Source organism: Podarcis liolepis, assembly GCF_965112155.1.
Source record: "Podarcis liolepis genome assembly, chromosome: 2".
Taxonomy (NCBI): domain Eukaryota; kingdom Metazoa; phylum Chordata; class Lepidosauria; order Squamata; family Lacertidae; genus Podarcis; species Podarcis liolepis.
The window spans coordinates 98577557-98602734 of record NC_139555.1 but is presented as its reverse complement, the minus strand read 5'-3'; the positions used below and the strand labels follow the sequence as shown (position 1 = coordinate 98602734).

Here is a 25178-nt window from a genome sequence, read left to right as displayed (position 1 = left end):
GAAGGAGTCTCAAAGCGGCAAACAATCTCCTTTCCCCTTCCTGACCCACAACAAACACTCTGTGAGGTGAGTGGGGCTGAGAGACTTCAGAGAAGTGTGACAAGCCCAAGTTCACCCAGCAGCTGCATGTGGAGGAGTGGGGACGCAAACCCGGTTCACCAGATTACGAGTCCACTGCTCTTAACCACTACACCACACTGGGTCTCAGGGTTGGAGTCAGGCATAGGTCAGCAACAAAAACCATAGATCACCTGCAGTTAAATCTTTATTCAAAGGAACAAGCCACAGCTCAGGCCTAGTGTTCTTAGTAACTCTTCCCAGGTCTTGCCCCAATGAAGCAGTTGCGAGGACTGAAGGTCGCCGCCTTCCCAGTGTCCACCTGGAGTCCTCCTCTCCAGGGTCTTTCCCATGCAGTCTCATGCTGTGTCTGTGCACAACCATCCTCTGCTCTCTCATTTCGTTTCTTTGTTAGTTCTAGGAGACCAAGGGGGAAACTCCCTGGAGCAGCCTGTCTCCGCTCCGTCTCCTGGCTGCCCTCCTCTCCAGCCTCAGAGTCAGAGTCTGAACCGATCTCTGCCACAGCCTCTTCCTGTTCACTAAACCCTGCTACCTCTTCAGCTTCCGACACCACCTCCTCGCAGTCTGCTCTTTCTTCCTCTGACCACTCATCACCATCCCACCACCAATTCCCTGGCTCTGAGCCTTCTTTCTTCCCTTGGGGGTTTCCTGGTTGGTGCATTCCATCACTCTTTTGTATCCCCCCAGTCCATCACATCCAGCCAGTCCAGACGTCAGAACGGCTTTTCCAGCCCTATATGCAGAGGCTAGGACCTTCTGGTTGTGAGAAAAATGTGAGATCTAACATTAATGGTGCAATTCTGTGGTGTCTGGGAGTGTGTCCCAGGGGAGCATCAGATTTCACAGTGGTGGTGGGGGGGGGGGAGAGAGAATAGAGATTTCCTCCCATCTTGCTAGTATGGGTCCAACACAGCTTTGGAATTGGCGGTTTGCCTACGACTTCATGAGAATCTTGTATAAAACAAACAAACCCACAACATTAATTGGAACTAATGAGATATTAACAATGAAAAATTTATTAGATAATTTTCACTTAAATTAGTTTCAATAGTCTTTCCTGAACATTAAACAAAAAAGTTCAGCACATGCATTTGTGGTTTAAGTTAGTTAGACAATGTGGCGTATACTTCTGTTTCCTTATTGTAGAACTCGTGTGAATTACCAGCACCAAAAACAAAGTAGATTTCAACAGTGAACATTCCAGTTGTTGTTCTTTTTAAAAAACAAATCTTTCCATTGTGAAATAAGCATAATAGTTATTGAATCAGTTCAACAGCTTCTGCGCCTTTTTTGCATACATATTTTCCACAAATCAAAGGCACGATAAAGCCAACGTTAAGTACTTGAAAGTTCAATTTATTGCAAAATGGAAATGAAGCACATGATTAATACCTTCTTTGCAATTAACAGAACTGGAAAGTTCTTATCTCAAGCCAGATTATGCCCTAATAATTCTCATTATGGTTTATATATTTTTTCACATTCTTTTTAATGACGGCAGGTTCCCTGACAGCTCCTACTAGGCAGGTTTGACTAATCTCAGTGGGATAACAGTATAAATGTTTGAAGAAATGTCATCCCCCCCATAAAAAGATCTTCAGCACACTATGTTGATTCTCCAGCAACAATGCACATTGATTTAGGAAGGTCACAGTCAGTATTAAGTGGACACACAGTTATCAAAATAACATGGCACTATGCATTGCATTCGTCCTTCACTGTTTAAGTATTCACACGAGAAACTCATTCATTCATGATATGATATATCAGTATGGTTTCACACAGCTACATTTTTGAGTTTTCTTCTGATGTGAGGTATACAGTGGATATCAAAGCACAAACATTTAATTTTAAGGCATGTGTGAAACAGGTACACATCTTCTAAGTGAAAAATCCAATTCCTGTTATTTTGGCTCAAATGACATAATATAAATGTAACCATTTCTCTAGCCCTAGTTGGAAAAACTTTTTTTTTAAAAAAATGGCCAAGATTCAGAAAGCTGTATCTTACACCCTGAAGGCTTTCGGGCATACCCAATTTGGAGTCTTTTTTTTTTGTCTTTTAAAAATTCAATTGGCAAGTCTTATCACAAATGGCATTTGTGACACTTTCAAAAGTTTCTTGCCATGTTGGAAGGCTGCTATTTTTGAGAAACAAAATTCCCATTGTGTGCTTCCTTGGATCCTGGCCATGATGACCAATAAAGACCGAACTATTCTCTACTATTCCTCCAGGACATTAAAGATGTACCGAAACACCTTACAAAAATTACAAGTCAATAACAATGGCATATTATATGAGGAAGAAACCAGAGTGGAAATAGATAGTGGTTACTCATCATACTGTAGTCACGGACCATTGTGAAATATCACTGAACAACAGGAGCTCTGTGTGAAGTTCCAAACAATTTTTTTTATATATATACACCAAAAAACTCGTACTTTATTATGGATAGGTTAGGCTGACCAAATAGAGTTTTACTCCTGGCTGGTTAAAAGATATGCATTTGAGACAGCTTGGGGAATGTTGTATGTTATATAAAGTCCTTTGCTGGAAGTGTCTTCTATTTCTTCGTCACACTGGCCACTGCCTTCTTGGCAGCATCTTCAAGGTCACTTGCGGCGGTGATCGGGAGCCCACTTTCAGTCAGAATGCGCTTGGCTTCATGAACATTTGTCCCTGGTGGGAGAAAGAGGAGGGGAAAAGTTAACTTCCAGTTTTTGCCTTCTAGATTTTGCAGGTCCAGAAGAAGGGAGACCGAATGGAGATCCTATTTTACACCTAATGAACATTTTGATGTGAAATCACCACACACACACACACACACACACACACACACACACACCAACAACAACAACTCAGCAGGTTTCCAGTATTCATGACTGCACAGATAATCTCAAAACACAAAGACAATTTTTTTATATATATACACCAAAAAACTCGTACTTTATTATGGATAGGTTAGGCTGACCTGTTAAGGCTTCAAGAGCCACAGAAATACAACTTCAAGGACAATCTTCTGAAACTTGGAGAGTCCCTGCCAGTGTATACAATACTGAGCGTGGGGTAGAATAATAGAATCATAGAGTTGGAAGGGATCCCAGGAGTCATCTAGTTCAACCTCTTGCAATGCAGGAAACTCAGCTAAAGCATCCATGACAGATGACCATCCAAGCTCCACTTAAAAACCTTCAAGGAAGGAGAGTCCACAACCTCCTGAGGGAGACTATCGAACAGTTCGTACTGTCAGAAAGTTTTTCCTGATGTTTAGCTGGAATCTCCAATGGCCTGATTTGGTAGCTGGATTTCCAAGAGGCAGAGGAACCAGAGACCAAATTGCAAACATGCGCTGGATTATGGAAAAAGCTAGAGTTCCAGAAAAACATCTACTTCTGCTTCATTGACTATGCAAAAGAATTTGACTGTGTCGACCACAGCAAACTATGGCAAGTTCTTAAAGAAATGGGAGTGCCTGATCACCTCATCTGTCTCCTGAGAAATCTCTATGTGGGACAAGAAATGACAGTTAGAACTGGATATGGAACAAATGATTGGTTCAAAATTGGGAAAGGAGTACGGCAAGGCTGTATATTGTCTCCCTGCTTATTTAACTTATATGCAGAATTCATCATGCGAAAGTCTGGGCTGGAAGGATCCCTAGCCGGAATTAAGATTGCTGGAAGAAATATCAACAACCTCAGATATGCAGATGACACAACCTTGATGGCAGAAAGTGAGGAGGAATTAAAGAACCTTTTAATGAGGGTGAAAGAGGAGAGCGCAAACTATGGTCTGAAGCTCAACATCAAAAAAACGAAGATCATGGTCACTGGTCCCATCACCTCCTGGCAAATAGAAGGGGAAGAAATGGAGGCAGTGAGAGATTATACTTTCTTGGGCTCCATGATCACTGCAGATGGTGACAGCAGTCATGAAATTAAAAGACGCCTGCTTCTTGGGAGAAAAGCAATGACAAATCTAGACAACATCTTAAAAAGCAGAGATATCACCTTGCCAATAAAGGTCTGTACAGTTAAAGCTATGGTTTTCCCAGTGGTGATGTATGGAAGTGAGAGCTGGACCATAAAGAAGGCTGATGGCCGAAGAATTGATGCTTTTGAATTATGGTGCTGGAGGAGACTCTTGAGAGTCCCATGGACTGCAAGAAGATCAAACGTATCCATTCTTAAGGAAATCAGCCCTGAGTGCTCACTGGAAGGACAGATCGTGAAGCTGAGGCTCCAATACTTTGGCCACCTCATGAGAAGAGAAGACTCCCTGGAAAAGACCCTGATGTTGGGAAAGATGGAGGGCACAAGGAGAAGGGACGACAGAGGACAAGATGGTTGGACAGTGTTCTCAAAGCTACCAACATGACTAAACTGCGGGAGGCAGTGGAAGACAGGAGTGCCTAGCGTGCTGTGGTCCATGGGGTCACGAAGAGTCGGACCCGACTAAACAACAACAAGTTTTCTAAGTTCTCATAGAACCTTTTTGATTGGAGATGCCAAAGACCTTGGACCTTTGGCATGCAAAGTATATGTTCTACTGCTGAGTAAAAGGTCCTCCTGCTGTATCTTCAAAACAGGCCAATATGTGCTCAGCAGAAAATTGTTTAGGTTAGGGGCAGGGAACCTTGGGCCCTTTAGACATTGCTAAGCTACTACTCCCATCACCCCTAGCAAGCATGGTCAATGAGCAGAGACGTTGGGAGTCACAGTCCAGCAACATATGGAGGGCTATTTTTTCCCTATACTGATTTAGATTAAGGTTGCTGCAATGCAGTGCATGTTCCTTGGAACAACAAAACACACTTTTGAGCCTAAGGTTGCAACCCTGTGCACGTTTACCTGGACATAAGCTTAATTTAACAGACAGTGGGACTTAGTTCTGAGTAAATATGCACAGGACGGAATAGTAAGAGCCGCATTAGCTGATGCACACTTCATGTTCAGTCAACAGCAGCACTGCTTCCCCTTTGAAAAAAAAAATGCCATAAATTAAGAGAGACATTTCAGGGAAGTGTGCGTTACACTCTGTCAAGCTCCTATAAAAGGCACATGCATAGCTAAATGAGAGGAGATTAATTAAAAGAGATGACTGATTGCTGCTCACATCCTGTAGCTCTTTGCTCATTAATGCTGGAAAAAAGATAGGCGCAGTTGAAATGTTCTGGCAGAGTGATCATACAAATTCCAGCTTTCCCAAAAGCCTCCTATGCGCTTTGGGCATCTCCTGACAATGATGGCACCTTTCATGGGGTAGCAGAAAGGGCAATGCACAAGACAAAAAGGTCTGTCAGAAATTGAGACAGGTGCTCCCCCCTCCCCCAAGCTCTGGAGGCTTTAATAAGCACAGGCACTGAATGTCAATAAGGAAGATCAATACAAAAATGACAAGTGCCGTCTCGGAACCATCCTGGGAGTGGAGACCTCATTTGGGCCTTGGGTAAAATATCCACACGTCTATGTTGGGACTAAAGCTAGAAAAGAGGACAGTCACCTTTATGTTTCATTCCTGGAGCAGTAAAGCGTGGCAATAAATCAACGGGAAGGGGATCAGTGTCTGGCTGTATAACGTGGAACAGATATATTTCCCCCCTGTAAGGATGGCAGGAACATACAGAGCTGTTTTAGACAAGTCCATTGTCTGCATTGATTGGAAGAGGCTCTCCAGGGTTTTGGACCGGGGACCTTTTCCAGCCATTCCTGGACATGCCAGAGGTTGGACCAGGGACCTTCTGAATGGTCTACCAGTGATCGGCAGCTCTTCTAGTTAAGTAGGGCTGGCTGGCTAAGTCTTATGCAACAAGTGCAACAAGCATCAAAGCGGCTCAAGAAATATGCACCAATGAAGTATTATTCAAATGCCTATGCCCTACAGGAGCTGGTCTACTACTATGCATTTATACTAGAGATGGGGAATGTGATCTTCCAGAAGCTGATGGACCACAAGTCCCGTCATCCCTGCTGGATAGGGCTGATGGTAATTGGAGTCAAACTGTCAGCATGGTCAATGGTTAGAGATGCTGTAGTACAGAATATCTGCGGGGGGGGGGCATCATGTTGGGGGAAGGCTGATTGAGAGACTTATTTTTATTCAGAGCAGATGCTCAAGAAGTTCAATTCTCTGTGGGTCTTCATTTTCTACACTTGAACACAAAATAAGCAGAGGCTTATGCCCGTTCGTTAAGTAACTACATTTCAATTGGATGAAATGAGTTTCACATACCGGGAATATTAGTAGGTGGCTTAAATCACCACTAACCAGAGAGCTGCAGAATTATCTTAATTGTGGCGGATGGAAAAATTCTTGCAAAATCTTTTCCTCAAATTGCATGTGAGCGAGAACATCGATCTTTAAGTTTAAGAGCCAATGGTTTCACAGTCCCAACAGCAGGTAAAATCTCTCCATCTCAATTGCAGGAAGGCCAGTTCAATAGTGTTTACTCAGCTTCGAACTGTAAGTAACAAAACCACTGAAGACCACTTACATTAGTCATTTACCACCCACTGTGATAGGTTTAGCCTGTTTCTTTGTTCAAAGTATCGCCAAACTTGCAATACTTCTTGTTATAGTAATGTACTAAATGCACCTTTGACCTGAATATACCCATGAAAAGATTATCTTGATTCAACTCATTTACCTCCAATCAAAACTGCTTGATTGTGATGCACGGAGGGAAACTGAAAAAACAATCCCTTAGCGTCAAAGTGGTGAATGTGGAGTCAGCATACTACCTGGCAGAAATTCCAACTAAGTCATCAGAGAACAAAGCCAGGGTCTATCTGTATAATTCAGCTGATTTCACTGCTGTGCTCTTCTGTCTTGCTGAATGCTTAAACCAGGGCTGAATGACCCGTTGCCTTCCAGATGCGAACTCAACACATACCTCTTTGACAATAATCATTTCCCTTTCTAGGGTCAGATAGGTCTAGAAGGCTAGGCAATGTTCACACAGCATAGGAAGAAAGCACGGAGGTTACAAAATGCAGGCACACAAAAACCAAGGCTAATACATTCTATCTAAAAGGGTAAAGGCAATTGATATTGGGACAGTTAGTGCAGAATCTATATCTATATCTATCTATATCTAATATTCAATCAAATATCACAATGTTTGCATCATTGTTGAACTTTAACTTCCATCCGCCTCGGACAGCATGACCAATGAGAAGAGATGATGGGCACCATTGTGCAAAAAACTATGGAAGACCACAGGTTCTCCATCACAATTTTTAAATAGTTTAGCACAATGTGCACAAGCCTGCCCTCTCATTGAGGACTGCATGCTCCGCTCATCCTTTCTTCCCATGTGACTGCTTTTAGTTAACAGAAATTTCCCATGCTGCCCAAACTGAAAATTGTGGTTAATAACAACTATGGTTTGTTTAAAGAAGCCAGTTTTCATGAACAGTGTTTCAAAATGACATGTTTGAAACTAACCAGAGTTACTGTTAACCACAGTTTGTTGCACCTGGTGGCAAGATAAACCATGGGTAAGGGAAGAAGAAAGCTTCTGAATTTCTCCTCAGCAGGTGAGGCTGAGAGGGAGTATGCAAGCTCAGGAGGCGGCCATTTGGGACTGTGCATGAGCAGGGAATTATCCTTATGATTAATTGCTACAAAACACTCAAGAGTTATGAATTGACTTATCTGACATTTAAAAGACTGGGATAGCTCCAGCTTGAACAAAACTCTTGAATGTGTAGTGAGGCCCTGTGGAGTCTTAAAATGCAATCAGGCGACTTCAGGCCAGCTCTAGTTAAAAGGGACTTCTGACGCAACATTTTAAAGGGAAAGTGAACTTTGGCACGCAGTGTCGGTGATCTGGAGAGGTATACATAAAAACCTTACAATAAGTTTTACTTTGATTATGCACCAAGTGTGCTGAAAAACACAGAAATAAGGTCACGGAAACTTCTTCCAAAGAAGAGCTTATCTGGGCCACTTTTTGTTGATAATTGGCAATCTCTGAAAAACTATCACTTGGCAGCGCTCAGAGCTTCCTTCTGCCCTGTTTTCTTTCTGCACACATAATGCAGTCCCAAAGCAGCTTCCAAAAGACAAACACAGTTTTGACCTTAACTCCCTCTTCCTTTGCCACTAGAATGTAATTAATGTCATCTCAATATTTAACAATTTGTGCTGCTTCAGCCCTTTTAATCGGAGATAATCCTAAATGAGAGCAGAAGGATGTTAGTCATTCTGGAGACTACTGCTTATGCTCATGAATATGCCAGGACGTTTCCACAGAATGTGAAGATAAATTATAATCAGGTCACTTCAGGACGAGAATGGGGAATTTTTAAACGGGATAAGATGCTGAACCAATTTAAGCTTCCAAATTGCATCAAGATCATTTTAATTTGGGTGTGTGTGCCAAATTCTTTTTATACTTTCATAGAGGGATTTTAAGATTTTATTTTCCTGCTCTTGATATCCCCTTTGCCAACTTTTGTATCAACAATACAGAATCCCTCCTGCAGTATATTGACTTTCAGTATCTTCAGTTCACATAAAATCTTAGGTGAACTTTTCATTCACCAGGTAAAGTGGTCTACTTGTGCAAAAGAGCCACGAACGAGTAGCTTTTAGGTCTCCGGTACACTAATTTCTCTAACTTCTCATGTTTGAGTACTCAGAACACTGAAAATCACAGAGGCAACTGCAGCTGAGAATCATGAAACTCCCCTGCTCCTTTTAGGGAATGAACAATATGCTCTGAGAGAAAAAGACTCCGCAAATACATCCAACGTACTGTGTGAAATGTCCTCCCACATTCCACCAAGATATTGAAGCAAGTTTTGAAATGAAATTGTTGAAAAACTGGAGTATCACAGATCAGAGTTGGAAAGCACCTCAAAAGCCAAATTGTCCAACCCCCTATCAAAGTAGGAAATACAGCTTCCCTGACAGGAGACCATACAGCCTCTGCCAATAAACCTCTAATAAAAGAGCCTATCACCTTCTGAGCAACCTGTTCCAATGCTAAATAGCTTTCCCCATCAGTTTCCCCTAACGCTTAGTCAAAATCTTCCTTCTTCTAATTTGAACCCATTGTTTTAAGGTTCTGATAACCCTGGGTTTGTCTCATGACATGTGGTGGCATTGTGCTCAAATAGTGGTCAGCACTTCAGCAATTATTTGCTAATGCTAAGGTAAAGGTAAAGGATCCCTGACAGTTAAGTCCAGTCATGAACAACTCTGGGGTTGCGGTGCTCATCTTGCTTTACTGGCCGAGGGAGCCGACGTTTGTCTGCAGGCAATTTTCCTGGGTCATGTGGTCAGCGAAACCAGAGCAGCGCACGGAAATGCCGTTTACCTTCCTGCCGGAGCGGTACCTATTTATCTACTTGCACTTTGACATGCTTTCGAACTGTTAGGTTGGCAGGAGCTGGGACCGAGCAATGGGAACTCACTCCGTCGTGGGGATTCGAACCGCCGACCTTCTGATCGGCAAGTCCTAGGCTCTGTGGTTTAGACCACAGTGCCACCCGTGTCCCTTTGCTAATGCTAGCAGGCCTCAAAACTGAGTTGCATGGCTACAATTTGCGATACATTGAAGATGGTTGCTGGAGCTGTCTTCAGGGAAATGTCACTGAGAGATCACTCTGGTGCATTACAGGCTTCACACTTTTGAAACATCATGAAACATCAAGCCAGGACGTCTAAAACCATGCTAGTGTCCTGCTCCCTCCTTACTCGACAGCCTTCCCTAAACCAAATTCCTTGTTCATTTTGCCACATCAAAATGCTTAAGGGAATGTTAATGAGATCCTCCTAAAAGAAAGCTAATTATACTAGCAGCTTTCTTCTAATGACACCCCTTAGCTGTTAACCATAAAGGATTATTTCTGCTACATAGATGAGATATTTCTAAAACATGTGGGAGAGCAATATGAGCAGGGCAAGAGACACCCGGGCTTGTATGCAACTAAGTCATTGCATGAGTGAAATGGCATTGTGCAATGGAAAACCACCTGCACCTACCCCAAATCTGCTCCGAGATTTTACTTAACCTTTTTTCCCTAGCAGATTTGAGTGTGGGACAGGGGGCACGCAGGAGAAATAAAGGAAGGGCAGTTCTGTTGTGTTATCCAACTATAGTGGTACCTCGGGTTAAGTACTTAATTCATTCCAGAGGTCCGTTCTTAACCTGAAACTGTTCTTAACCTGAAGATCCACTTTAGCTAATGGGGCCTCCCACTGCTGCCGCGCCACTGGAGCACAATTTCTGTTCTCATTCTGAAGCAAAGTTCTTAACCCGAGGTACTATTTCTGGGTTAGTGGAGTCTGTAACCTGAAGCGTCTGTAACCTGAAGCGTCTGTAACCTGAAGCGTATGTAACCCCAGGGACCACTGTACTTGGCTAAATGACAGTTCTGACCCAGGCATGCAAGTATACCTCAAAAGTTGCCAAGGGACAGCAATTCATGCCCAAATGGCCCAGTCAGTCCAGCATGAGACTCTGAATCGCAGTCAGGGGTTTGTGCCTCACTCTGGGCGAAAGATTCCTACATTGCAGGGGGCTGGACTAGATGTCCTTTGTGGCCCCTTCCGACTCTACAATTCTATGATTCCCTTGCCCTTCTTTCTTTGGAACAGGAATGATTATACATGTCTTTCCCCATGGGAATCTGGTTGACCACTGTGAGAGCAGAGTGCTGAACTAGCAGGGCTCTTTGCACGTCTTGTTCTAGCTGTATGCGGAAATCATTTGCAAAATACACAGTGACTTCAATAGTGGTCTCCTAGTGCAGGCGATACTCTTGGAAGTTCTGCATCTACAGAACAGGCAAGGAGGCCAATATGGATAGTATCTCAACAGGAAGCAGAAGGGATATTCACTGGAGCTGAAATTCATGACGACACAAAACTGGCAGTGCGAGTAGGTGCAGTAGTGTAAAGTATTAGAACTTGGGCCATGAGGCTTCTTCAGAAAACATTTAGATTTCTATAAATGCAGCAGCGAGGCTCCTCGCGGGGTCCCTGCCATGGGAGCAGATTCACCCAGTGCTTTACCAGTTGCACTGGCTCCCGGTGGAGTATAGGGTCAGGTTCAAGGTGCTGGTTTTGACCTTTAAAACCCTTTGTGGCTTAGGGCCCTCGTATTTATGGGACCGCCTCTCCTGGTATGCCCAGCAGAGGACCTTAAGGTCCATGAATAACCATAGTTTAGAGGTCCCGGGCCAAGTCAGAGTATCCTCCACCAGGGCCAGGGTCTTCTCAGTGATGGCTCCAACCTAGTGGAATGCTCTGTCCCATGAGACTAGGGCCCTTCAGGATTTAACCTCCTTCCGTCGGGCCTGTAAGACAGAGCTATTCCGCCTGGCCTTTAATTTGAATTCAGCCTGATCTTTTATTTCCCTTCCCTTCTCTTCCCTCCCCCTCCACTTTTATGAAGATTACCCGCTCTGAGACCCCACAGCTAATTCTCTCCTGGCCTCCTCGCTGGCCCAAGTAGGACTAATTCAGCCAGCTAGCCCCGGTGACTAGCTAATGCTTATTGGATGGATTTCCCCCAAATTGATTTTTGAACTTTGAATTTTATTGTTATTCATGCTTTTATACTGTATTTTATGCTGTTTCTATGTTGTATTACAATTAAGTGTTTAAAATTTGTTGTTAGCTGCCCTGAGCAGGGCGGGGTATAAAATAATAATAATAATAATAATAATAATAATAATAATAATAATAATAATAAAAGCCATTAAAAATGAGTTTAAAGGGAAAGTAGTAAAGATTCTCAGTAATGGCAAGGAATAATCAGCGGTTTGTTTTATCCGAACCTTTTTTTTTTTTTTTTAAATCTCCTCTCTGGTGTTTTGGTTTTCATTTTTTTTTTACTCAAAAGTTACATGCAGTTCTACAAAGGACAGTAAACAGAATTGATGTGAGTAAAAGTTTCCATGCAAAAAAAGTAAAATAGACAAAGTCGTGTGTTCTCACGAGGAATATAAACGCGTGTGAGTAGTTCATATGATTATCAGTCGCACAAAGCAAACACTTGAATTAAACTGTCTTGCGGAAATGAAGCAGGCAAATGATGTGCAGGCAATAGATAGACTTTGAGCAAAATTAACTATGCACAGCATGGTGAGGTTTATTTAAAATCAGAGGAGACATTTCAAGGATGTCAAGAAACAGAAATGTAAGCTAAAAGTGTTCCATGAACTAAAACGGATGGTAGCAACCAATTGTTTGTGCCACGTTCCTGCCAGAAAGCACAGGAATTTGATAAACCTTGCTTATTTTGAGACATGAATGAGAATATAACCAGAAAGCATAGCAAAGACTGAAACATTTGAAACCTAGAAAGCTCAAGAAGCAGGCTTCTTTTTTTGGGGGGGGGAGAAGCTTCCCCCTCTAAACTAAACCAGCATTAACCTCCTGCCACTGGATGGTGTTAGAGAACTGTAAACAGGTTTCCAACGCAAAGCTATCAAAATAATCTGCACTTCGCTTGCACGAAAGCAAGTTTGACAGAGAAAAGGCATGGGATTTGAAGAGAGATTTATACTGCCTTACTCCAGTCACACCGGATAATAGGGAAGATTTCCCTCAAATTTTAACTCTTGCAAAGTGGGGCAAAATGATGAACCGTCTTATTAAATATGCTGAGGAGCTGGGCACCAAACAAATTTGGGCCACTGATGGCCTGACAAATATACATCTGTTTTCCACATTATTTATTTACTGTTTTTATTTATCAATTTTACTTTTAGAAGGCACAGTAAAGTTACTTTTAGATGCATACTTGCATCTGAAGATGAAAGATATGGCAAATGTCTGTGAATTTTCATTCCTCAAGTTTCAGATAACTGTCCTGAATTATAAGAATACGTTCCCAAACATTTATTGCTGATCCGTGGAGAGATTAAAAAAAGAAAGAAAAACATGTCAAATTTTCATGCAAGATGCTGCACAGAGTAAAACAATTATACAAAAACAGGGGAAGAAGCAGAAGATCGGCAGTGCAGATCCATATACACTTAGGTTCCGCTATGCAAACCTAATTCGTTCCTGAGAAACGGTTCGTAGGGCAAATATTTACATAGTAAGTTGAGCATTTCCATTATTTCCTGCGGGGAAAATTCTACTGTGTTCCCAACCAAGGAAGTTTAATTCCCAAACGATTTTAAAAAGTCCAGCAAAACCCTAAACAACAGTATTATTATAAGGAGAGATCGCACTCACATTCCCGCTGAGAGAATTGTTCAGGATGCTGAACAATTGATTGCTGATTTGTACGAATGCAGGTCCCATCGTTCAGACCAGGGGTAGTTAACCTTTTTATACCTACTGCGCCCTGATGCATCTTTCTTGATGGTAAAATTTCCTGACCGCCCACCAGTGCTTGATGGAAGCCATAGAACCTCCTACCGCCCACCTAGAACCCTGAAACGCCCACTAGTGGGCGGTAGGGACCAGGTTGACAACCTCTGGTATATGAACTGAAGGTTCGTATAATGTGTGTTTGCATAGTGAGACCTGCATGTATGATGGTACGTACCATTTGCACAAGGCCGATGTATGCCCAATGGCTAGCTGGCCCTTGTTTTGAATGGAGGACAAGGGGGAACACAAGTTAAACTGGATGGGTGCACATTAGGTAGCTGAATGGATGATTTGATCAAATGGAAGAAGTTGGGTAAGATATTAGTGGATAGTGCAAAAATATGGCCTGTTTTATTTTGGGTGGTATGATACTGTGCTGAGCACTGTGGCATTGGGAAGTAGTCAAGAGTCTTGTCTAGGCATTCACACAGTTAGTATCATATACGGGGGAAGTGGGTATGCATAGTTTAGCTCCGCCCCCCCTCCACTGCATCCCCATTACATAGCCCTGCGGTGGGAATCCCTTTCAGGCGATCACAGTGCCTAGAGACAGGCAGTCAAGTCACATACCATATTTTTACGTGTATAACATGCCCCCATGTATAACACAACCCCTATTTTGGGGGACTCAAACTGAAGAAAATGGGGGGAGATTGCTCAGAGCTGTTCAGTTGTTTTTGTGTGTGGATGATTTACCAGGGTTGTCCAGGTTTTTTGGTGTGGTGGTGGTAGATTTCTTTAGCTTTTCATTGTATAAAATGCCGAAATATCCCCCCCTAAAATGTAGGGGATGCGGGTGTCGCTGTGGGTTAAACCACAGAGCCTAGGGCTTGCCGATCAGAAGGTTGGCAGTTCGAATCCCCGCGACGGAGTGAGCTCCCGTTGCTCAGTCCCTGCTCCTGCCCACCTAGCAGTTCGAAAGCATGTCAAAGTGCAAGTAGATAAATAGGTACCACTCCAGCGGTAAGGTAAACGGCGTTTCCATGTGCTGCTCTGGTTCGCCAGAAGCGGCTTTGTCATGCTGGCCACACGACCCGGAAGCTGTACACCGGCTCCCTCGGCCAATAAAGCGAGATGAGCGCCACAACCCCAGAGTCGGCCACGACTGGACCTAATGGTCAGGGGTCCCTTTACTTTACCTATTGCCGAAAACTGCTCACCTGTCTGAGCAGTGCTGCCGCCCACGCTCCACAAAAGCCGCCTATCAACTGTTTCTTCCCAGCCAAAAAAGCAGAAAATGCCAGCCCTGTTACTGTGGCAAAAACAAATAGGCGCCAGAACTTGTCGCAGCCACCAAGACATCGCAGACCGACCAATCCCACGTCAACAAAGTGCACTGGCCATGTATAATACAATGCCCTCCCATTTCTGAACGTGATCTTTTTGGGGGGAACCTCGTCCAATACATGGAAAAGTACAGTATCCATAGCAGTGACCACAGGAGGAATGACTGCTGGGAGGAGCAGAGAGAGAAGAAATACCATGACGGATCCAGCACAACTGGATGCCTTCATTTGCCCCAGCTGAAACAAAACAGCATCGGTCTCTACAGCTACAACAGGCGCTGCAACCTTCCAATGGTTTGACTTCACACTCCTCCACTGACAGACGGATGCCCACAACAACAACATAGCCCTGCTACCCTCCATGTACTGGGCGGGGAAGTGTCTGCAGCAGGGCTCTGGCTGTACTTGTGGTGGATCCCCAAGTGATTCAGGAACCCTCCCTCTCGAGATCCTAAATTGTGCAAGGAACCTCTGTAAGCACAACAGGCTCCCCAACTCACACGTTTGTCTTTGCCTAGGCGGGCTAGGCAGGGAGGTGCGATGGGGCTTGATTCCTCACTACGCCTCGTGCTATGCGCTGCACACCTAAACAGGGCTAAAGAGTAGCACAGCTGCTTGCCTAGTAATTAGTCTTGGGATTCGTCATCTCTATATCTGGCTGCATGAAGCCACATACAAATCTATGCCTTGCTTGATGCGGTGGGACAGTTAGTAATGTCCCCCGGCTTGTTTTCACTAGATCTCCCCTACTTGGATGCTACGCTCCATCTTTTGTAGCATGTATCTGAGTCCAAAAGGTATGCCTTCACTATTAAGCATGGATTACTCAAAAAGGTGCCTCTTAAATCAGGCTTCCTCAACCTTGGCCCTCCAGATGTTTTGAGACTACAATTCCCATCATCCCTGACCACTGGTCCTGCTAGCTAGGGATTATGGGAGTTGTAGGCCAAAAACATCTGGAGGGCCAAGGTTGAGGAAGTCTGTCTTAAATCAATAACAAAATTTTGATGTGGAACAGCAGGGAAACATGCTCAAAGGCATTTTCACCATGCTTGATGCAACCATTTATTCTGGAGCTGAACATCTGCGTTTGTCAGATGTCGAATTTTAACTGCTTTGTAGTGTCTTCTGCAGGAATCTGGTATCTACATACTGTAATAGGCGGACGTTTATCATCTGCATATGTTACACCAAGGCATGGTGTGAGGCAGAAATGGAGGTGGGATGACAATGATCCTGGTGTGCCACTGAGTTTATGTGAATTGGTCCCTAACAACAACAACAACAACAACAATTTATTATTTATACCCCGCCCATCTGGCTGGGTTTCCCCAGCCATTCTGGGCAGCTTCCAACAAAATATTAAAATACAATAGTCTATTAAACATTAAAAGCTTCCCTAAGCAGGGCTGCCTTCAGATGTCTTCTAAAAGTCTGGTATTGTTTTTCTCTTTGACATCTGATGGGAGGGTGCTCCACAGGGCGGGCGCCACTACCAAGAAGGCCCTCTGCTTGGTTCCCTGTAACTTGGCTTCTCGCAGTGAGGGAACCGCCAGAAGGCCCTTGGAGCTGGTCCTCAGTGTCCGGGCAGAATGATGGGGGTGGAGACGCTCCTTCAGGTATACTGGATCAAGGCCGTTTAGGGCTTTAAAGGTCAGCACCAACACTTTGAATTGTGCTTGGAAATGTACCGAGAGCCAATGTAGATCTTTTAAGACCAGTGTTATGTGGTCTCGGTGGCCGCTCCCGGTCACCAGTCTAGCTGCCACATTCTGGATTAGTTGTAGTTTACGGGTCACCTTCAAAGGTAGCCCCACGTAGAGTGAATTGCAGTAGTCAAAGCGAGAGATAACTTGAGCATGCACCACTCTGGCGAGACAGTTTGTGGGCAGGTAGGATCTCAGCCTGCGTACCAGATGGAGCTGGTAAACAGCTGCCCTGGACACAGAATAACTAAAGAGAAAGAGATTGTGGTTTGTTTATTCATTCAGTGGTGTATTGAGGAGATTTCTTATTCATTTAATACGAGGGAACAGGTGTGTCCCTGCATAAAAGTACACCTGCAATCAGAACCACCCCTTCCACTAAAACGAATGAAGATATAGGAATTTTGTGTGTGGTGTGTGTTTACACAGGTATGGAACCACAGCCTGGAGACAGAGACTTACAGAAAGCTGGTAACAGTGGGTTGTATCCAGTGCCAGTCCTACTCAGGGTAGACCCACTGAAGTTAATGGATATGGTTAACTTAGGCTCATTAATTTCAATGGGTCTACTCTGTGTAGAACTTAAGTTGGATACAACCCAGAGCATCATGACTGAGGAAAAATCCTGTATTATTTTGCAATTGTGTCTATACTTTGTATGAGGACTGCATGTCTGGCTTTAGTCCAATACTTTTAACTATTTGCTATGAAAATCCTGTTAACAAAAAATTGCTAACGAGGAGCTGCTCTTTCCTAGCACAAACAACTACTTCAAGTTAAAATGCAAAATACACAGTTCTTCTAATCGCCCTGGCTCCTAAAAAAAAAGAAATGGCTTTTCTGCTGGAAAATTCATTCTTTCTCTCTTCTCTCTTTTATCGAGCAAGAAAATACATGTAATTATAAAGTTACCATTTTCAAACGGGAGAATAATCCTTTCTTTATCCACTGGTAAAACAGCTGGTAATTATTATATAGCTGGGAACAAAGATTTGTCCAGAAAATCCAGCTAAATCAAGACAGATCTGACTGATTAAAACTTTACTCATCCAGACATTTGTAATACATTGCATGTGGGCAAATAGTCTTTAAAGTCCAGGGCGCAAATCTGTAAAGATTTATGGGAATAATCATGAACCTTCGGTCAGGGGGAAATGTGCCAAATGGAAAACACAAACCACACTAGGTCCCTCTTCACCATCTTATGAATCTGTATGAAGCTCCCCATAAAAAAATAAGGAATTATTAATTTTAATTAATTTTAGTCTCGTTCCACGCGTTGGGAAGTTCAAAGAAGAGCAGATAATACGATTAAGGGTCTGCGATGGAGGATCAGCTACAAGGGAAGATTAAAGAAACTAAATCTACACGCATCTCAGCCAATGATTACGAAACTTGCGGGTGGATGTTTGGTGTCACACGATTTTGGCCTACAAGTATAGTGCTGTTCAGATGCAGACTGTAACAAAACGATGCTTCCGGTGATCCAAAACCACCAAAATAAAAATGAAGTATAGAAAGAGTAAAACATCGGATTTCTTTAAATGTGGGACATCTTTCCTCAATGAAAGGGATGTTCTGGAAGACACCGAGGACCTTTTTCACAAGTTGGAGAGATGGCCACCAAGATGGCTTTAGAAGATTAGATAAATGAATGACGGATAAGGCTATCGATGGCTAAAAGTTATGATGGCTGCGCTCTACCTCCACTGTCAGAGGTGCTGTTAGCCAGAGGACAGAGCCCTGAATGCCATTTGCTGGGAATCACAAGTGGGGAAAAGGGCTGTTGCACTCTGGTCTTGCTTGTGGGCTTCCCATAGGCATCTGGTTGGCCACTGTGAGAATAGGTTGCTGGACTAGACAGGGTTTTTGTCTGATGCAACAGGACTCTTCTTACATTTCTCACCCACATCTGCTCTAGGATGCTCTCTACAGGACGCACACAAAATTAAACAAGTTATGTACAGTGGTACCTCGGGTTACATACGCTTCAGTTTACAGACTCCACTAACCCAGAAATAGTACCTTGGGTTAAGAACTTTGCTTCAGGATGAGAACAGAAATCGTGCGGCAGCAGTGTGGTGGCAGCGGGAGGCCCCATTAGCTAAAGTGGTGCTTCAGGTTAAGAACAGTTTCAGGTTAAGAACAGACCTCCAGAATGAATTAAGTATGTAACCAGAGGTACCACTGTACTGTTCCTTCTCTCTCTCTCTCTCTCTCTCTCTCTCTCTCTCTGTGTGTGTGTGTATGAGAGAGAGAGAGAGAGAGAGAGAGAGAGAGAGAGAGAGAGAGATCTCGTTTCAAAGGCCCCCTTTCACACACACAAAAAGCTGGATAGAATTTTCAGTAATTTGTCAAAATTTATCTACTCAGAAGGCCATTTAATATGCTTGCAAATTTTATCCACTTCTGTCAAACAGAAATAAGTTATGGGCAACAGTGAATGGGGGAAGTGTGAAGTTTCTTTTCTTCTGAATCAAACTGAGACCCTGAGGCTTCTGAATGTTGCTCCTTTCTGAACCACTGAATTGGAGTCAGAACTGAATGTGTGGTAGGTGTGCAACCCTAATAATAATAAAAAGGTCAACGGATGCAAAGGAATGTTGTAGATTTCAAACTTACCTTCAAGCCTGACCACTAGAGGCACTTTCAGTTCAAGCTCTCGGCAGGCTTTGGTGATGCCGTTGGCTATAATGGCACAGTTGACAATCCCACCAAAAATATTGACCAGAATTGCTTCAACCTGGGGGAGAAAAAGAAACATACTGTCAAATTTGTTAAAACATGTGCCTTTTAAAATGGAGGCATAAGGAAGTAGCAGTAGATGCAGCTGCTACTAGAAGTGGATGGATATGACCTGAGCCCGTGGAAGCCTGTGAGATTCAACATATAGTGTGCTGGAAAAGTTAATGTAGATTTCTCAATATTATGCAGTAATGGGTGAACTCCCCACAGTCTGAATTGGACAGGCTTCGATAGAAGTTCGGCTGCTTTCTCAAAAGTCAGAAGCTTATTTTCTGAGCCAATTAGACTTCAGAAGTTGTCCTCACCCTTTGTCCTATTTGCCACCAAAGTGGCCCTGGGAAAAAATACAGTTCTCAAAAGCCACTTTTGCTTTTGGAGAAAAAAGATAGATCACTTCCTCTTCTCTTTCCCTATAGCAGGGATGGAGAACCTATGTCCCTCTAGATGTTGCTGGACTACAGATTCCATTATCCATGACTACTGGCCATTTTGGCTGGGACTGATGGGATTTGGAGTCCAACAACAACCACTGCAGGGGACATAGGTTAGCCATCCCTGCTCGTAGGAATGTAAAGCAGTGACACAGCTCTGTTACACTGCATAAGGGAAGGCAGTGATTATTCTCCAGGTCCTATTGAGAGGCAAGCTTTAACAAGCACCTGACGTTTTTTCTGAGTGTGGCTTTTAAGGACTGGTCTGGCATCTCTAATTGGAAGGGAAGTGGGGAGGGATATTGAGAGTTGGGCAGGCAAGCCAAGAATTCTTTTCTAGCTTGGATTAAAATCTGAGCTGGAAAAGCTTGCCTTTTCTTTAAGGAGATCTTTATGAGCTCCAGAAGCTCATATTTGAGTATCAGAGAACTTAACTGGCTTTTGTTGCCAGGCTTAAAACCGAAGAAAATCTTTCAGATTATTAGGGACCAGCTGGCATACTCTTGATGTGAAAGGTCTGGGTTCTTGGTTTTACAAAGCCTTGAAATGTTTGAGTTCTGGGTTCGGATGAGTAGCTGTGGGAAAGCCAGATAATTTCAGATGTAATTTTCCACGAATAAAATTGTGGTAATATTGACAAACATCAGTAAATGTGTGATAAAATGCATAAGGTAATGGACTGAAGTACTTTGAAATATATAGTATATAGGCTGAGCTTTGAGAATGGTGATTAGTGACTCAGCCAGACCTTCTGACTTAAGATTGCCCTGTATAAATAGGTTCTTAAGAGGCCTTCAGTGCCATCCGTTTTGGTAATCTGCATAATTTTCTCGTTTGTTGCAGAATATGCACCTATAGGTCGCACTCCTGTTACTGGGAGATTTGCATATCCAGCAGTTAGAAACACAGTATATAATACCTGCGAAAATGCAAAACTTCCCCAAAGGTTTTGCCATCTACTGCTTATTGTGATTGCTTTGTGGAATGAGATGGCGCAAGTGTCACGGACAGCTGCTGGATAATGTATGCCACGATTAGTGAGCAGCGGCGATGTCACCTGCAATGGCTCTATTTTGTAAACTCCTCCCCCCCTTTAAAAATGCTTATTCCTCTTCAATTCTTTTGAGGTGTTAAGACTATAATTATAATGCACGAGATCTCATCCAGTTGTTAGATGGGGGATTCAGGAAGATAAGCTTTCAAAACAAATCTCCACAGTTATGTGAACCTTTTGCTCGTTAATCATATTAAAATAATAATAAAATAATAATAATAATAATAATAATAATAATAATAATAATAATATTGAATAGAAATGATCTACGCTGCTTGCTCCATGCACATTGAGTCAGGTTTCAGAGATGTGGTTATGCCAATCCAAGAAAGCTATCCTTTCTCACTCTATAATGTGCGACAAAATGCACCATGATAGCCAGAAAATGGGAAATTGCACTGGTATTCTGCAAAGTGTAACATGTGACCAGGTTATGCTCTGAGTCCTTCTGAAGAAAGCGCCATCAACAGACAGCTAGTTCCTACACTTTAAAAGCGACAGGAAAATGTCCACAAAGGAACTCAACAGCAGGAGGGCTCTTGCTATCAAGGGGATACCTCTCCAACACTGCATGGGGCTTATCAACAATTCAGGCCAGAAATTCCACATCAGCCATTCATGAAGGCACAGCATGTTTCTTAAAAATAAACTTCACTTTTGGTCGGCCTGGCTCATACTTTTTAAACCTTGTGGGTTTAAACAGCTCCCACTGATATGACTAAATAAACATGTGAGATCTGGGTAGCTGATAAGCGATGTTTGTGGCAAAAAGATTTATTTTTAAAAAACCCAGTACAGTGGAACCTCGGTTTTCGAACGTAATCCGCTCTGGAAGATTGTTCCGACTTCTGAAACGTTTGAAAACTGAAAACTGAAAGCAGAAGCCTCAATACAATAGGGTAACTCAAAACGGAAGCTGTGTAGCATGTTTGGCTTCCAAAAATTGTTTGAAAACCAGAGCACTTACTTCTGGGTTTTTGGTGTTCGGGAGCCAAAACATATGGTAATGGAGGCGTTTGACAACTGAGGTTCCACTGTATGTTCCTTGAAGAAAACATAAAGGCCAGACATCTTTTCCTTCTCTTTAGTCAATTGCCTGAATAATCTGAACCACAGTATTTAGCAAGTGGATTTTTGCTGAAATCACTGGGGCATATTCCATATTCAAAACAGAGGAGACTCACAGAGGTAAAGTACTTGTCCTGACGTGATAAACAGGGTAAGAAAATCCCACCAGGAAAAGGGCTGTCCATCAACTCACAGGAATCGAAATTTCTGGTATGTAACTTACAATCAAATTGCCCTATGGAAATTCCCTTCCCATTTGACTTCAGGCCATTATTTTACTTGGACGCATGCACATTATTTTACTTGGATGCATGCACATGGCCTATCTGCACATCTCCATGGAAGCTGCCTTTAACTCCACACATTCAATTTTACCACAAAGTTTATGTGCACCTGGAAACTATGTAGATCAGGTGAGTTCAGCATGGTACCACAAGTTCCTTGTTGTGACGTAAGTGAAAATTATCCAGTGTGCTTGGTGGCACAAATAGTGTACTGCATGAGAGATGAAGAAATAGGCCCCTAGCTAATGTGATGGTACACAATAGCCACAAGCATTCTAACTACTTATGGGGAACATCTTTTAAGGAACACTGAAAATGACTAGAGTTCCCATGAGGAAAACAGAAAGTGGAGGAGCCGTGAGCAGGAGAGGAGCTACAGGCAGGAGAAGCCATAGGCTGCTGGGAAAGCCTCTACTCTTCCCAGAGGAGAGGGGTTGTGAGCAGGAATCACTTCCCACGCTCGCAGGGGGGCACGGCCGGACCCCCTGCGTCCTGGAGCCCTGTGCCCACGGCATGCACCCTAGCCAGCCAATCTGGCTGGCTGGGGATGTGTGGTTTAGCTGTTAAAAATGGCCGTGGGCACACAAGCACTGCCTTGTTGTTCCAGTTTCCTTGGATCACCCTCCCTCTAGGTTTTGCTTCTGCACCTGACCTTGCTATGGACCTGGGTTGGTCGTCTTGGTTGTCCTAGGGTCCTGGTAGGAATTTTTTTCCACTTGGCAGATTGGCACCAGCCACTTGGGTTTTTTGCCTACCTTGTAGCAAATCGTCACAACTTTGTAAAGTTTGGTGGTTAGGAAATGTGTTGTGTGTTGGAGGGGAGGTTGTGGCCATCACCTCCCCCTCCCCGTGATGGGTATTCCGTTAAAGGAATCCGGCGGTCGTGGTTCCTGTCCGATGCCCAGGTGTTGGCTAGGGCCATGGCACGACCCTCTGGTGACTCTAGGGGAAAGCTTCCAGTTGATTTGAATCAACAAGCTTCCCTTACGGGTTGTTAACCCTTGTGTGACTCCCTGCAGAGCAGGCAGGAGTCAAGTATAGTCTGTTCAGATCCAATGCCTAAGCCAATACCACTCACATTCTGTAACCAATAAAGCTGTGGCTTTTTTTAGCCCGTTAACCTAAAATGCTTGTGTCCATGTGTCTTATTTCATCACAAAGTGGGAAGCGGGGCCTCGACTCACAACTTTCCTAGTGGAAAACAGGCGATTAGGGAAGACAAAGGGTTGTGGAGCCAGGACCCATAAGGGAAGCAAAGCAAACCAATAAACATACAGGACGAGGATGGAGATAATTTTCACATATAACCAGCCTAAAACCCCATGGCTACAGGTGGTCAGTAATGTATAATTGAAAGCTTAGGACAGAGTATAATCATTTAAAGCATTTAGATGCTGCCCTTTGGCTTGAATCCTGTAAGCAGAATTTCGCTCATAGGATACTCCTGCTGCCAGAACATGGGAGGCCGTTCTGTCACACAGTTCCCCTGTGCCCTGCAAAATCTGCTTTGAACAGTTATGGGACACAAGCTCTTCTACAAACAGAAGAAGGGCAACTCAGGATGCAGCTCAGTCAGTTAGTAGATCACAAGATGCTTAATATCAGGGTCATGGGTGTGAGCTCCACGTTGGGCGAAAGATCCCTGCATTGGAGGGGGTTGGGCTAGATGACCCTTGTGGTCCCTTCTAACTCTACCATTCTATGATTCTTGATCAGGGTATATTACTGTGTAGTTTACAAAAATGAGAGCTGTAACATTCAGAATAAAAAAATAATGTGAAAAACTAATAAACAGTAAACAGAAGACAAAACAAAGTATAATGGGTGGTATTCAGTGATGTTTGGCTCAAGACTAGACCCACTGAAAGAAATCAACCTAACTTAGTCATTAGTAGATAGGTAGCCGTGTTGGTCTGCCATAGTCAAAATAAAAAAATTCCTTCCAATAGCACCTTAAAGACCAACTAAGTTAGTTCTTGGTATGAGCTTTCGTGTGCATGCACACTTCTTCAGATACACTGAAACAGAAGTTGCCAGATCCTTCTATATAGTGAGAAGCTGGGGAGGGGTGTTACTCAGAAGGGTGGTGGGAATGGGAGATAGGCAGATAGCTGGGAGAGCCTGTTGACGACTCTTAACGACTGTAATAGGTCTTACAGGAAAAGGCAAGGGGTGAGAAGGTGAGAAATGGCTTAGTCATGTATAATGAGATAAGAATCCAATGTCTTTGTTCAACCCAGGTTTTTCCATTGTTTTGAGTTTGGTAATGAGTTGTAATTCAGCACCTTCTCTTTCCAGTCTGTTTCTGAAATTCCTTTGTAGTAAAACAGCTACTTTGAGATCTTGTATAGAATGTCCTGGGAGATTGAAGTGTTCTCCTACTGGTTTCTCTGTTTTGTGATTCTTGATGTCAGATTTATGTCCGTTTATTCTTTGGCGTAAGGTTTGGCCTGTTTGTCCAATATAGAGAGCTGAAGGACACTGTTGGCATTTGATGGCATACACAATGTTAGACGATGAGCAATTAAATAGTCCCGAGATGGTATGTGTGATGTTGTTGGGGCCAGTAATGGTGTTGTCCGGGTGTATGTGGCAGCAAAGTTGGCATCTGGGTTTATTGCAGGCTCTGGTGCCAGTGTCTGTGTTAAGTCTGGTTGTGGTATTATTGTGGGTTAGGAGTTGTTTAAGATTGGGTGGCTGTCTGTAGGCAATGAAAGGTCTTCCTCCCAGAGCTTGAGAAAGAGAACTGTCATTGTCCAGGAGAGGTTGTAGATCTCTGATGATGCGTTGTACTGTTTTAACTTGGGAGCTGTATGTGATGACTAGAGGTGTTCTGTTATTTTCTTTTTTGGGTCTGTCTTGCAGCAAGTTCTCTCTGGGTATCAGTCTGGCTCTGTTGATCTGTTGTCTAACTTCATCTGCTGGGTATTTTAGTTCTGAGAAGGTTTGCTGTAGATCTCTTAGGTGAGAGTCTCTGTCTGTAGAGTTGGAACAGATGCGGCTGTAACGTAGTGCCTGGCTGTATACAATGGACTGTTTGGTATGTTTGGGATGGTAGCTGGAGGCATGTAGATATGTTTGTCGGTCAGTTGGTTTGCGGTATAAGGTGGTGTCTATGCGCCCATCCTGTATTTTTATAGTAGTGTCCAAAAAATGTATTTCTTGCATAGATTGATTCATTGTA

At 43.3% G+C, this 25178-nt stretch overlaps 1 protein-coding gene across 1 annotated transcript in view; it reads right to left on the bottom strand.

The window, feature by feature from the left end:
• Window positions 1-1076: 1076 nt before the first annotated feature.
• The window catches only part of SUCLG2 (succinate-CoA ligase GDP-forming subunit beta), a 217979-nt gene continuing 193877 nt past the window's right edge, over window positions 1077-25178 (bottom strand). Inside the window, exons 10-11 of the mRNA XM_083492940.1 lie at window positions 19035-19155; window positions 1077-2758 (exon numbers count right to left, since the gene is read on the bottom strand). Of these exons, the coding sequence (XP_083349066.1) occupies window positions 2643-2758; window positions 19035-19155 (237 nt within the window). The 3' untranslated portion in view covers window positions 1077-2642. The remainder of the gene's footprint in view (window positions 2759-19034; window positions 19156-25178) is intronic.